At 44.0% G+C, this 12,422-nt stretch overlaps 2 protein-coding genes across 2 annotated transcripts; one reads left to right on the top strand and one right to left on the bottom strand.

Moving 5' to 3' along the window:
- Window positions 1–519: 519 nt before the first annotated feature.
- Window positions 520–3,578, bottom strand: LOC138366100 (uncharacterized). Its single transcript, XM_069326835.1, has 2 exons — window positions 3,548–3,578; window positions 520–1,259 (listed from the first exon to the last, which is right to left on the bottom strand). Exons 1-2 carry the CDS (start codon window positions 3,576–3,578, stop codon window positions 520–522), a joined length of 771 nt encoding a protein of 256 aa, XP_069182936.1.
- A 3,171-nt stretch (window positions 3,579–6,749) lies between these two features.
- Window positions 6,750–7,760, top strand: LOC138366099 (micronuclear linker histone polyprotein-like). Its single transcript, XM_069326834.1, has one exon. The coding sequence runs from the start codon at window positions 6,750–6,752 to the stop codon at window positions 7,758–7,760; it is 1,011 nt and encodes a 336-aa protein (XP_069182935.1).
- The last annotated feature ends 4,662 nt before the right edge of the window (window positions 7,761–12,422 follow it).

Below are 12,422 nucleotides of genomic sequence, written 5' to 3'. Positions count from 1 at the left end.
CCTCGTGTTAAACTGTTTATCCTTATCTACCCTGTCAATCTTTTGAGAATTTTGTAGGTAATGATCATGTCCCTCCCTTACTCTTCTGTCTTCCAGTGTCGTGAGGTGCATTTCACGTAGCATTTCCTAGTAACTCATGCCTCTTAGTTCTGGGACTAGCCTAGTGGCATACCTCTGGACTATTTCGAGCTTCGTCTTGTGCTTGTCAAGGTACGGGCTCCATGCTGGGGCCGCATACTCCAGAACTGGTCTTACATATGTGGTATACCAGGTATGTAGTATGGTATACCATATACCTTGGTATATATACCTTGTAAGGTATACAGTATCTTGGTATGGAATACCGTGTATGGTATACAAGGGATGTGATATGTGGTATACATATCACAAATTTCGTAATTTCTGGTACAATGTTTTGAAGCAAATATTTGTACTTCCTAATTTGTCGTTCTGTGTTTTTGATCGCGGGGGCTCCATCCTGGTGCTGTGTATTTTGCACTGGTTCTATATAATCAATAATTAACAGTCTGAAGTGTCAATGTCTCGATTTGTGAAGATTGTGCTGATGTTCGCCAGCTTGGTATATGCTGTTGATGTTCGCCAGCTTGGTATATGCTGTTGATGTTCGCCAGCTTGGTATATGCTGTTGATGTTCGCCAGCTTGGTATATGCTGCTGATGTTCTCCAGCTTGGTATATGCTGTTGATGTTCTCCAGCTTGGTATATGCTGTTGATGTTCTCCAGCTTGGTATATGCTGTTGATGTTCGCCAGCTTGGTATATGCTGTTGATGTTCTCCAGCTTGGTATATGCTGTTGATGTTCGCCAGCTTGGTATATGCTGTTGATGTTCGCCAGCTTGGTATATGCTGCTGATGTTCTCCAGCTTGGTATATGCTGTTGATGTTCTCCAGCTTGGTATATGCTGCTGATGTTCTCCAGCTTGGTATATGCTGCTGATGTTCTCCAGCTTGGTATATGCTGTTGATGTTCTCCAGCTTGGTATATGCTGCTGATGTTCTCCAGCTTGGTATATGCTGTTGATGTTCTCCAGCTTGGTATATGCTGCTGATGTTCTCCAGCTTGGTATATGCTGTTGATGTTCTCCAGCTTGGTATATGCTGCTGATGTTCTCCAGCTTGGTATATGCTGTTGATGTTCTCCAGCTTGGTATATGCTGCTGATGTTCTCCAGCTTGGTATATGCTGTTGATGTTCTCCAGCTTGGTATATGCTGCTGATGTTCGCCAGCTTGGTATATGCTGCTGATTTTAGTCAGCTTACCCTATGCTGCTAATGTGAGTTGTTTACTCACAAGAGTATTTACTCTGACCATGGCAAAGTTCTCTCCATTTAACACGTGGTTTCCTTGACCTCCTCATTTCAGTTCTCAGCCTCAAAACCTTGAATTTATCTGTGTTGAGATCCTCCAGCTCTGTCCAACTGTGTCTTCATCATGTCTGTATCTTCCTGCAGTCTTGTGCAGTCCTCATTCGTCCTGATTATCCTTGCCATCTTTGTCTCATCAAAAAACACTGATCCAAATTGTCCATCAGCTGGCATTTATGTGTACTAGGAATTTCATGGGTCTCAGCACTTCAGCACTGATGAATTTTCCTAATTACATTTTCCCATTGTCCTGTTACTCTACTATATGCGCGCGCGCGTGCGTGTGTGTGAACTCGTCTGGTTGTACTCACCTAGTTATGCTTGCGGGGTATGAGCTTCGGCTCTTTGGTCCCTCCTCTCAACTTTCAATCAACTTGTGTACAGTTTCCTGACCCTATTAAGCTCTTCAAATTTACATTTGAAACTGTGTATGGAGTCTGCCTCCACCACGTCACTTCCTAATGCATTCCATTTGTTAATTACTCTGACAATAACAAAGATCTTTCTAATGTCTCTATGACTCATTTGGGTACTTAATTTCCACCTATGTCCCCTTGTGAGTGTGCCCCTCGTGTTATATATACTGTGATGACCAAACCATACACGAGAAGATGAGGAGACGACGACGTCTCCTCATCTTCTGTCTGGAATCATCCAGACAGACTCAATGAAATAGTTACACAATTGGTGGTACAATAGGCCAGGAGGTGTAAAATATTTTACGGTTTTACAATCTGAATATTCTGGTAGTGGCTCAGCCTCACTAACCTGCCAGATGTGCCTACAGCCAAGGCGAATTACCGCAATGACTACATCACATTGCCTGGTCCGGTAACAGTGCTGATCATACAAATACCTATTATTACAAAAGTTGTCATAGTTTTTAATACTGCAGCTGTCAGGTCTTTCGGCATTTCTTAGTTCTTCTAAATCTGAAGTAATTTATTTAATTTGTATGTTTCTAATAATTGAATTAGAAAGTTCAAAGTCGTAATCAATGTTTTCTTTCCTGCAAGCCTCATTGGTCAATCGATCTACAAAGTCATGTTTTCCAACTCCAACATGGGATGGGATCAACACAAATTTTATACAAAAGTTATTATCATTGGTAAAAATTCTATTCCATATAATATTACAAACTACTTCAGACATTATTTGTGATGGGTTAGTTAAAGACTGCAGAGCACTTTTAGAATCATAAAATATCACTCCACCCCTATAGAGATTAATTAAGGTACTCAGTGGCTCGTTAAATACCCAATAGCTCAGTCTGTGTCGTGCTTGCCCAGTCGTTCAATCTCTGTGTACTAGACATGATCATTTCATCCCCTTTATATACTGCACGTGAACAACCTGTTCTACTAGTGCTTAACATGACCATCAGTATAACATAACCATCATAGGATTCAGTTGATTTGAGATTTTGAAGATGACATGACGCACATATAACATAATAACGCACATAGAACATGATGAAGCACGTAGAATATATTACCGTACATAGAACATAATGAGAGAAAAACACATATGTAGACCAAGTGAATAATTAGAGCAGGTCGGAGTTTGAAGATAAATCCCGACTCAATCATAATAATTAATACACAACTAAATTTCTTAAAAAGTAACGTATATATAAAAATAAAGGCTATTGAAGGGGTGACTCGTACCCCTGACAAGCTGGTGTGTTACAACAATCACACAGTATACACCTTTCCACTCCCAGAAGAGGACAGGCGGCTCTCACATCCCGCACCCGCGAAATGACGGACTTTTACGAGCTGGAAAAGCTAGGAGTCGCCTCACTAAATTCTTTAATGTTTCCTCTTAAACCCCCCCCCCCATCCCGTGTGCGTGCAGCGACCAGCGCTGCTTCATCACCCACAACACCTCCCTGCGCCTCTGTGTTCATCACCACCTTGTGAGGCACGAGACAACCGTATCTCTCACACTATCTGTAAGTTGACCACACCACACACTAGAAGGTGAAGGGACGACGACGTTTCGGTCCGCCCTGGACCATTCTCAAGTCGATTAGATGGTTCAGGACGGACCGAAACGTCGTCGTCCCTTCACCTTCTAGTGTGTGGTCTGGTCAACATACTTCAGCCACGTTATTGTGACTCACCGTCTGCACTATCTGTAAGAGGCAGCAAATATTAACCCAGATCTCCGCACCGTTCACGTTCATCCATGCTGCCGGTGTTTACATCTCAAGAGTGTTAGAAAGGCAAAACTTACGTTCCTCGTGGATAAATTTTTGTAGTGACTCGGCCACTCAATGTTTTGGGTTTACCTTCATATATGCATGGATGAGGTATATATGGACTCCAAGGATGAAGCCGCAGGGGCCTCACCATCACACTCAGACCTTGATAAAGCACTCAGGAGAGTGCGAAAGACTTGGTGTAAATGTCTTACATATATTTCACATATACACAAGTGTGGGTTTTTATCCCATGTTATTATGTCTGAGAGAAGACTTTACCATTACTAAATATATTTTAATTTTAGACAGAATTTAAAGATTAAACTCTCGACTGTATATATACTTTGTCAAGTAACACTGCATATGCATTGAGGAGTGGGATATACTTAATAGAATATATATGTACCGATTAGAATATTCCTCAGTCTATATTCATTAAGAATTGGGGTATACATTGCAGTGTATATACAATGAGAAGTGGGCTATACCTCAGTGTATATAGAGAAATGGTTTGTACCTCGCAGTATATACACTCACAAATGTGATTTACCTCAAAACAAAATTACGCTTTTGTATAGTAACCCTTTCCTCCCAAAACTCCTTAATCAATCACTTTCCTCCCAGAGCTTCTTCATCAATCACTTTCCTCCTAAAGTAATTTCATCAATCACTCCTAACATCGTCGTATAGCGTGGCGCTGTCTCCTGATAGTCCCCTCCCTTCCCCTCCTAACATCCAGCTGCCCATCACAATCTACTTTATCGACAGACCGCTGGAACATTATCTAACACAGTGAAGAGTTACGAACCAAATAAGATTTCAACTGAGATTCAGCAGAGCAGAAGAAGTTGTTGAACACATTGGGGCATAATCTTACTGAAGCAAACATACGAGTCATTAATACTTATACACCACTTAAGTAAAACAGAAACAAGAAACAAGTAAAACAAGTAACACTTAGTGGGCCAGCCAGAGGCTTGGGGCCCGCGCAGGACTATACCTGAAATAAAAAAATCTGTTTATATATATATATATATATATATATATATATATATATATATATATATATATATATATATATATATATATATATATATATTATATATATATTATATATATATATATATATATATATATATATATATATATATATATATATATATATATATATATATATATATATATATAAAGGTTGGGTGTGATCTTGTCGACCAGGTCTGTAGATTACACCAATATAAAAATTCCACCGCCACTTTTGTACAGGATTATTTTCTATGATACCCATAATTTATATCACTAAAATGAAGCTAAATTTATATTTATATGTGGAATGTCACCAAATGAAATGAGATAATTGAGAGAAACAAAGAGTACTTGTTCCTCTGCCTTCACCACTGCATCAACCACCAGCGAGGCAGTAGCGCCATCTCTCCCCCACAAGGGAGATGCGCGGCTGAAAAATACTGAACTCAGGTACAGCTGAAGCACTGAGGAATGCTCGCTCTCACTCTCTCTAATACAAAATAATGAACTGTAGTTGTATAGCGGACGCTGGCTGAGTCAGGAGTGAGAGGCTCCAGCTCAGGAAATGCCTCCCTGGATGGCTGTGATGGGCAGAGTGTTCCTCTGGATTTTCCAGAAGAACTGGAAAACCGGGTTCCTGGAAAACCCGGTGGGGACTAAGGTTACATTGAAAATTTAGAACCTACCTTGTGAAGATTTCTGGGTCGATTTCGATCAATCGACTTGAGAATGGTCCAGGACGGACCGAAACGTCGTCGTCCCTTCACCTTCTAGTGTGTGGTCTGGTCAACATACTTTAACCACGTTATTGTGACTCATCGCCTGCATATGATTTCTGGGCTTAGTGTCCCCGCGGCCCGGTCCTCGACCAGCCCTCCTGGTTGCTGGACTGGTCAACTATGCTATTGGAAGCGGCGTCTCGCAGTCTGAGATATGAATCACAGCCTGGTTGATCAGGTATCCCTTGGAGGTGTTTATCAAGACCTATGTTATATGTAATTTATAACACTAAGTGTTAGGTTATTAGTATTCCTTTGTTGAATACAAAAAATAATATACATCAAATTTGGTGAGCTAAATCAATTATAAATGTTCTGTTCTCTTGAGCTTCGTCGATGTGGTGAATGGTGTGAGGAAGGTCGCCAGTGAGTGACCTTGATAAGAGGTGTGAGCTGAAAACTTGATCCAAGTTCTCAGCTCACTGACGATCAGTGATCACGAGGAAAGAAGAGGACATAGGTGACAAGCGGACACAAATGCAAACCTAAAGTAGCTACAAAAAAGGATCGAAAGTATAAAAAAAATGTGTTATTGTCAGTCTACACTAACACAAATGTTTACCAATGTTGATTGTATTACACGGGATGATGCAAGTCTTAACTGGCAACAAATTTTGAGATACTTAAGGAATAACAGTAGATTGGTACTTGGGTGTTTAACAACATGGGTAGGCGCTTGTTCAGTTGATGAGTGAAAGGACAGGTCCCTATGGTTGGGGGACTAATTACAGGTCAGGAGTTACAGCTGGCCCACATATTCGCAAATTTAAACAAATAAAAAAGTCTCTTGAAGGCTACTAAATTAATATTTCTGCCTTGATACAGAGCCAAAATAAATCTCAAGACGAAAATACACTAATTATGACCAAAACCCCATTATAATATGTGTTACTGAGCAGGCAGATGAGCATTCAAACAGGCGAAACACACACACACACACACAAAAGCCTTAAATTATTTCAAGGTTCTCTAATCCTCACGGAATTGCTCGTTAAAACAGAGACGAGTAATGGCAGCCTCCTCAACCCCGAGCTGAATGACTCTGTCAACTGACATCCGCCCAAGTTGCCAGTTTTACGAGCCGGACAAGACGAGACACGCCTCCAGAAGTTCCTTAATTCCTCCTTCCGGAAAACAGACGAGGGGGGGGGGGGTTAATAGGAAGTCTCGCACAACCTAAATGACTCGTACCTTGCTATATTTCATCGTTATAATTCATGCTACGATCTCAAACAACTTTTTTTTCGGTGGAAGAAAGTCATCACGACAAAGGATAGACATCATACGAGGAAAGTCATGACGACAAGGGGAAAGTCATCACTAAAACGGATAGTCATTTTTAGAGGAAAGTGATAATGACAAGGGGAAAGTGGCGACGACAAAGGGAAAGTCATAACGACTATGTGAAAGTGATACTGGCAAGGGGAGATAGTCATCACAAGGGGAAAGTCATCAGGCAGAGGAGAAAGTCGTCAGGCAGAGGGGAAAGTCATCAGGCAGAGGGAGAAAGTCATCAGGCAGAGGGAGAAAGTCATCAGGCAGAGGGGAAAGTCATCAGACAGAGGGGAAAGTCATCAGGCAGAGGGGAAAGTCATCAGACAGAGGGAGAAAGTCATCAGACAGAAGGGAAAGTCATCAGGCAGAAGAGAAAGTCATCAGGCAGAGGGGGAAAGTCATCAGGCAGAAGAGAAAGTCATCAGGCAGAGGAGAAAGTCATCAGGCAGAGGGGAAAGTCATCAGGCAGAGGGGAAAGTCATCAGGCGGAGGGGAAAGTCATCAGGCAGAGGGGAAAGTCATCAGGCCGAGGGGAAAGTCATCAGGCAGAGGAGAAAGTCATCAGGCAGAGGGAGAAAGTCATCAGGCAGAGGGAGAAAGTCATCAGGCAGAGGGGAAAGTCATCAGGCAGAGGGGAAAGTCATCAGACAGAGGGAGAAAGTCATCAGACAGAGGGGAAAGTCATCAGGCAGAAGAGAAAGTCATCAGGCAGAGGGGGAAAGTCATCAGGCAGAAGAGAAAGTCATCAGGCAGAGGAGAAAGTCATCAGGCAGAGGGGAAAGTCATCAGGCAGAGGGGAAAGTCATCAGGCGGAGGGGAAAGTCATCAGGCAGAGGGGAAAGTCATCAGGCAGAGGGGAAAGTCATCAGGCAGAGGAGAAAGTCATCAGGCGGAGGGGAAAGTCATCAGACAGAGGGGAAAGTCATCAGGCAGAGGGGAAAGTCATCAGGCCGAGGGGAAAGTCATCAGGCAGAGGGAGAAAGTCATCAGGCAGAGGGAGAAAGTCATCAGGCAGAGGGGAAAGTCATCAGACAGAGGGGAAAGTCATCAGGCGGAGGGGAAAGTCATCAGACAGAGGGAGAAAGTCATAAGGCGGAGGGGAAAGTCATCAGGCAGAGGGGAAAGCCATCAGGCGGAGGGGAAAGTCATCAGGCCGAGGGGAAAGTCATCAGGCAGAGGGGAAAGTCATCAGGCGGAGGGGAAAGTCATCAGGCAGAGAGGAAAGTCATCAGGCAGAGGGAGAAAGTCATCAGGCAGAGGGGAAAGTCATCAGACAGAGGGGAAAGTCATCAGGCAGAGGGGAAAGTCATCAGACAGAGGGAGAAAGTCATCAGGCGGAGGGGAAAGTCATCAGGCAGAGGGGAAAGCCATCAGGCGGAGGGGAAAGTCATCAGGAGGAGGGGAAAGTCATCAGGCAGAGGGGAAAGTCATCAGGCAGAGGGGAAAGTCATCAGGCAGAGGGAGAAAGTCATCAGGCAGAGGGGAAAGTCATCAGGCAGAGGGGAAAGTCATCAGGCGGAGGGGAAAGTCATCAGGCAGAGGGGAAAGTCATCAGGCGGAGGGGAAAGTCATCAGGCAGAGGGAGAAAGTCATCAGACAGAGGGGAAAGTCATCAGGCAGAAGAGAAAGTCATCAGGCAGAGGGGGAAAGTCATCAGGCAGAAGAGAAAGTCATCAGGCAGAGGAGAAAGTCATCAGGCAGAGGGGAAAGTCATCAGGCAGAGGGGAAAGTCATCAGGCAGAGGGAGAAAGTCATCAGGCAGAGGGGAAAGTCATCAGGCAGAGGGGAAAGTCATCAGACAGAGGGGAAAGTCATCAGGCGGAGGGGAAAGTCATCAGGCAGAGGGGAAAGTCATCAGGCAGAGGGGAAAGTCATCAGGCAGAGGGGAAAGTCATCGGGCGGAGGGGAAAGTCATCAGACAGAGGGGAAAGTCATCAGGCAGAGGGGAAAGTCATCAGACAGAGGGGAAAGTCATCAGGCAGAGGGGAAAGTCATCAGACAGAGGGGAAAGTCATCAGGCAGAAGAGAAAGTCATCAGGCAGAGGGGGAAAGTCATCAGGCAGAAGAGAAAGTCATCAGGCAGAGGGGGAAAGTCATCAGGCAGAAGAGAAAGTCATCAGGCAGAGGAGAAAGTCTTCAGGCAGAGGGGAAAGTCATCAGGCAGAGGGGAAAGTCATCAGGCAGAGGGAGAAAGTCATCAGGCAGAGGGGAAAGTCATCAGGCAGAGGGGAAAGTCATCAGGCAGAGGGGAAAGTCATCAGGCGGAGGGGAAAGTCATCAGGCAGAGGGGAAAGTCATCAGGCAGAGGGGAAAGTCATCAGGCAGAGGGGAAAGTCATCAGGCGGAGGGGAAAGTCATCAGAGGGGAAAGTCATCAGGCAGAGGGGAAAGTCATCAGACAGAGGGGAAAGTCATCAAGCAGAGGGGAAACTGGTAATTAACACCGTGGAGAAAGTGCTGCCGTGTGAAACTTTTCTGTAAAGTTTCATTTAAGATTTTAAATTAACTTTTAATTCAGCTCCTGATGGCCGAGATTAAATGACTTCAGAACTTCGTAAACACGTCTTATGTAGACCTGAGGCGTCATAAACATACCGGTATAGTGCTGATGTTCATGTACCGGTATAGTGCTGATGTTCATATACTAGTATAGTGCTGATGTTCATATACCGGTATAGTGCTGATGTTCGTGTACCGGTATAGTGTTGATGTTCGTGTACCGGTATAGTGGTGATGTTCATGTACTGGTATAGTGCTGATGTTCATATACTGGTATAGTGCTGATGTTCATATACTGGTATAGTGCTGATGTTCGTGTACCGGTATAGTGTTGATGTTCGTGTACCGGTATACTGCTGATGTTCATGTACTGGTATAGTGCTGATGTTCATATACAGGTATAGTGTTGATGTTCATATACCGGTATAGTGTTGATGTTCATGTACTGCTATAGTGCTGATGTTCATATACCGGTATAGTCCTGATGCTCATATACCAGTATTGTGCTGATGTTCATGTACTGGTATAGTGCTGATATTCATATACCGGTATAGTGCTGATGTTCATGTACTGGTATAGTGCTGATGTTCATATACCGGTATAGTCCTGATGTTCATATTCTGGTATAGTCCTGATGTTCATATACTGGTATAGTGCTGATGTTCATATACTGGTATAGTGCTGATGTTCATATACTGGTATAGTGCTGATATTCATATACCGGTATAGTGCTGATGTTCATGTACTGGTATAGTCCTGATGTTCATATACCGGTATAGTGCTGATGTTCATATACTGGTATAGTGCTGATGTTCATGTACTGGTATAGTCCTGATGTTCATATACCGGTAGAGTGCTGATGTTCATATACTGGTATAGTGCTGATGTTCATATACTGGTATAGTGCTGATGTTCATATTCTGGTATAGTCCTGATGTTCATATACTGGTATAGTGCTGATGTTCATATACTGGTATAGTGCTGATGTTCATATACTGGTATAGTGCTGATGTTCATATACCGGTATAGTGCTGATGTTCATATACCAGTATAGTGCTGATGTTCATATACTGGTATAGTGCTGATGTTCATATACCGGTATAGTCCTGATGTTCATATACCGGTATAGTCCTGATGTTCATATACCGGTATAGTGCTGATGTTCATATACTGGTATAGTGCTGATGTTCATATACTGGTATAGTGCTGATGTTCATATACCGGTATAGTGCTGATGTTCATATACCGGTATAGTCCTGATGTTCATATACCGGTATAGTGCTGATGTTCATATACTGGTATAGTGCTGATGTTCATATACTGGTATAGTGCTGATGTTCATATACTGGTATAGTCCTGATGTTCATGTACTGGTATAGTCCTGATGTTCGTGTACTGGTATAGTGCTGATGTTCATGTACTGGTATAGTGCTGATGTTCGTGTACTGGTATAGTGCTGATGTTCATGTACTGGTATAGTGCTGATGTTCATGTACTGCTATAGTGCTGATGTTCATATACTGGTATAGTGCTGATGTTCATATACTGGTATAGTGCTGATGTTCATATTCCGGTATAGTCCTGATGTTCATGTACTGGTATAGTCCTGATGTTCGTGTACTGGTATAGTGCTGATGTTCATGTACCGGTATAGTGCTGATGTTCATATACTGGTATAGTGCTGATGTTCATGTACCGGTATAGTGCTGATGTTCATGTACCGGTATAGTGCTGATGTTCATGTACTGGTATAGTGCTGATGTTCATATACCGGTATAGTGCTGATGTTCATGTACCGGTATAGTGCTGATGTTCATGTACCGGTATAGTGCTGATGTTCATATACCGGTATAGTGCTGATGTTCATGTACCGGTATAGTGCTGATGTTCATGTACCGGTATAGTGCTGATGTTCATATACCGGTATAGTGCTGATGTTCATATACTGGTATAGTGCTGATGTTCATATACTGGTATAGTCCTGATGTTCATATACTGGTATAGTCCTGTTACGGCCCTCTCGGGACGCAACGGGGTTCTCACTCTGATGTTGTTAGAGGAAGATATATGTATCCGTTCCCAAGCCAGTAGTGGCTATCAAGGGATGAGATCCGTGACGCAAGTAACTTAAAAGGGAGTAGGGAAAGAAAGTTAAGAACTTAATATTCTATAATGTTCACCATCACCATTTAAATATATAAAAGTAAAACGTACACAAGGGGGAGGGGTATTAACACTTTACGAAGGGGATCAACACTGTAGTCTTCTACTGGAGACTATGGATCCTCGAAGCTAGGTGCTGAGTCCGCGGTGCTTTCTTCGTGGCCTCAAGACGTGTCCTCGGAGAACGCCGAGCCTACCCTGGCCACAGGTCAGCCACAACACAGGTCCACTGGGGGCACCGTCGTGGAGGCCGTCAACCACACGTCCAGCAGGTCTGCTGGCAGGTACTGGGCCACCAAGGCTGGTACGGCCACTCCACGAACGATATAAGGGGTACGCCCTAGACAGGAGTCTCGTGTGATATCACCAATCACCCTCCTGTCCTCAATACCCCAGTGGACTATCGTCTCCAACCGTCGGTCCCGGGTAAATCCTTCCACTGCCACTCCACTGGCAGGCTTAACACACCACAGTGTTCTTCCGGGGGGACGACGTCACGACAGCTGCAGCAAACTTCACTGTATGGAGACTGGCTGCCTCGGGTAGACTGACTCCACCTTCAACACAATGGTCCCAGGTCGGCTCTGTAAGCAGACACGTCATTAATAACCGGGACACTAATACACCACACTCACAGGCTCAGATACAAACGCCCGACATATCCACTCCATAGATGGCGCTGTTGTCGGAGCACCACCTCACCAGAGGTCAGGAGCGGCGGTGTTGAGCGCTGAACCAGACTGGAAACTGGTCCTCGAGGCCAGTACACGCTGTCCTCACTAGGTGTCGTCGTTCGTTTGGCGGGGGTTTCGGGAGCTGACCCACAGATGGCGTGTTTGTCACTGCTCCAGGCACGGACGCTGGATCCGGGTTCGTAACAAGTCCTGATGCTCATATACCGGTATAGTGCTGATGTTCATGTACCGGTATAGTGCTGATGTTCATATACCGGTATAGTGCTGATGTTCATGTACTGGTATAGTGCTGATGTTCATATACCGGTATAGTGCTGATGTTCATGTACCGGTATAGTGCTGATGTTCATATACCGGTATAGTGCTGATGTTCATGTACTGGTATAGTCCTGATGTT

Source organism: Procambarus clarkii, chromosome 18 (genome assembly GCF_040958095.1).
Source record: "Procambarus clarkii isolate CNS0578487 chromosome 18, FALCON_Pclarkii_2.0, whole genome shotgun sequence".
In the NCBI taxonomy this organism is placed as follows: Eukaryota; Metazoa; Arthropoda; class Malacostraca; order Decapoda; family Cambaridae; genus Procambarus; species Procambarus clarkii.
Note: the sequence above shows the minus strand (reverse complement) of the source record. Positions and strands in the feature narration are given on the sequence as shown.

Coding starts and splice junctions, on each gene's coding strand:
- LOC138366100 (XM_069326835.1), bottom strand. CDS start 3,578: ATGGATGAACGTGAACGGTGCGGAGATCTGG. Junction 1,260..3,547: donor TGAACGGTGCGGAGATCTGG/GTTAATATTTGC, acceptor TAAAATCAGCAG/CATATACCAAGCTGGCGAAC.
- LOC138366099 (XM_069326834.1), top strand. CDS start 6,750: ATGACAAGGGGAAAGTGGCGACGACAAAGGGAAAGTCATAACGACTAT.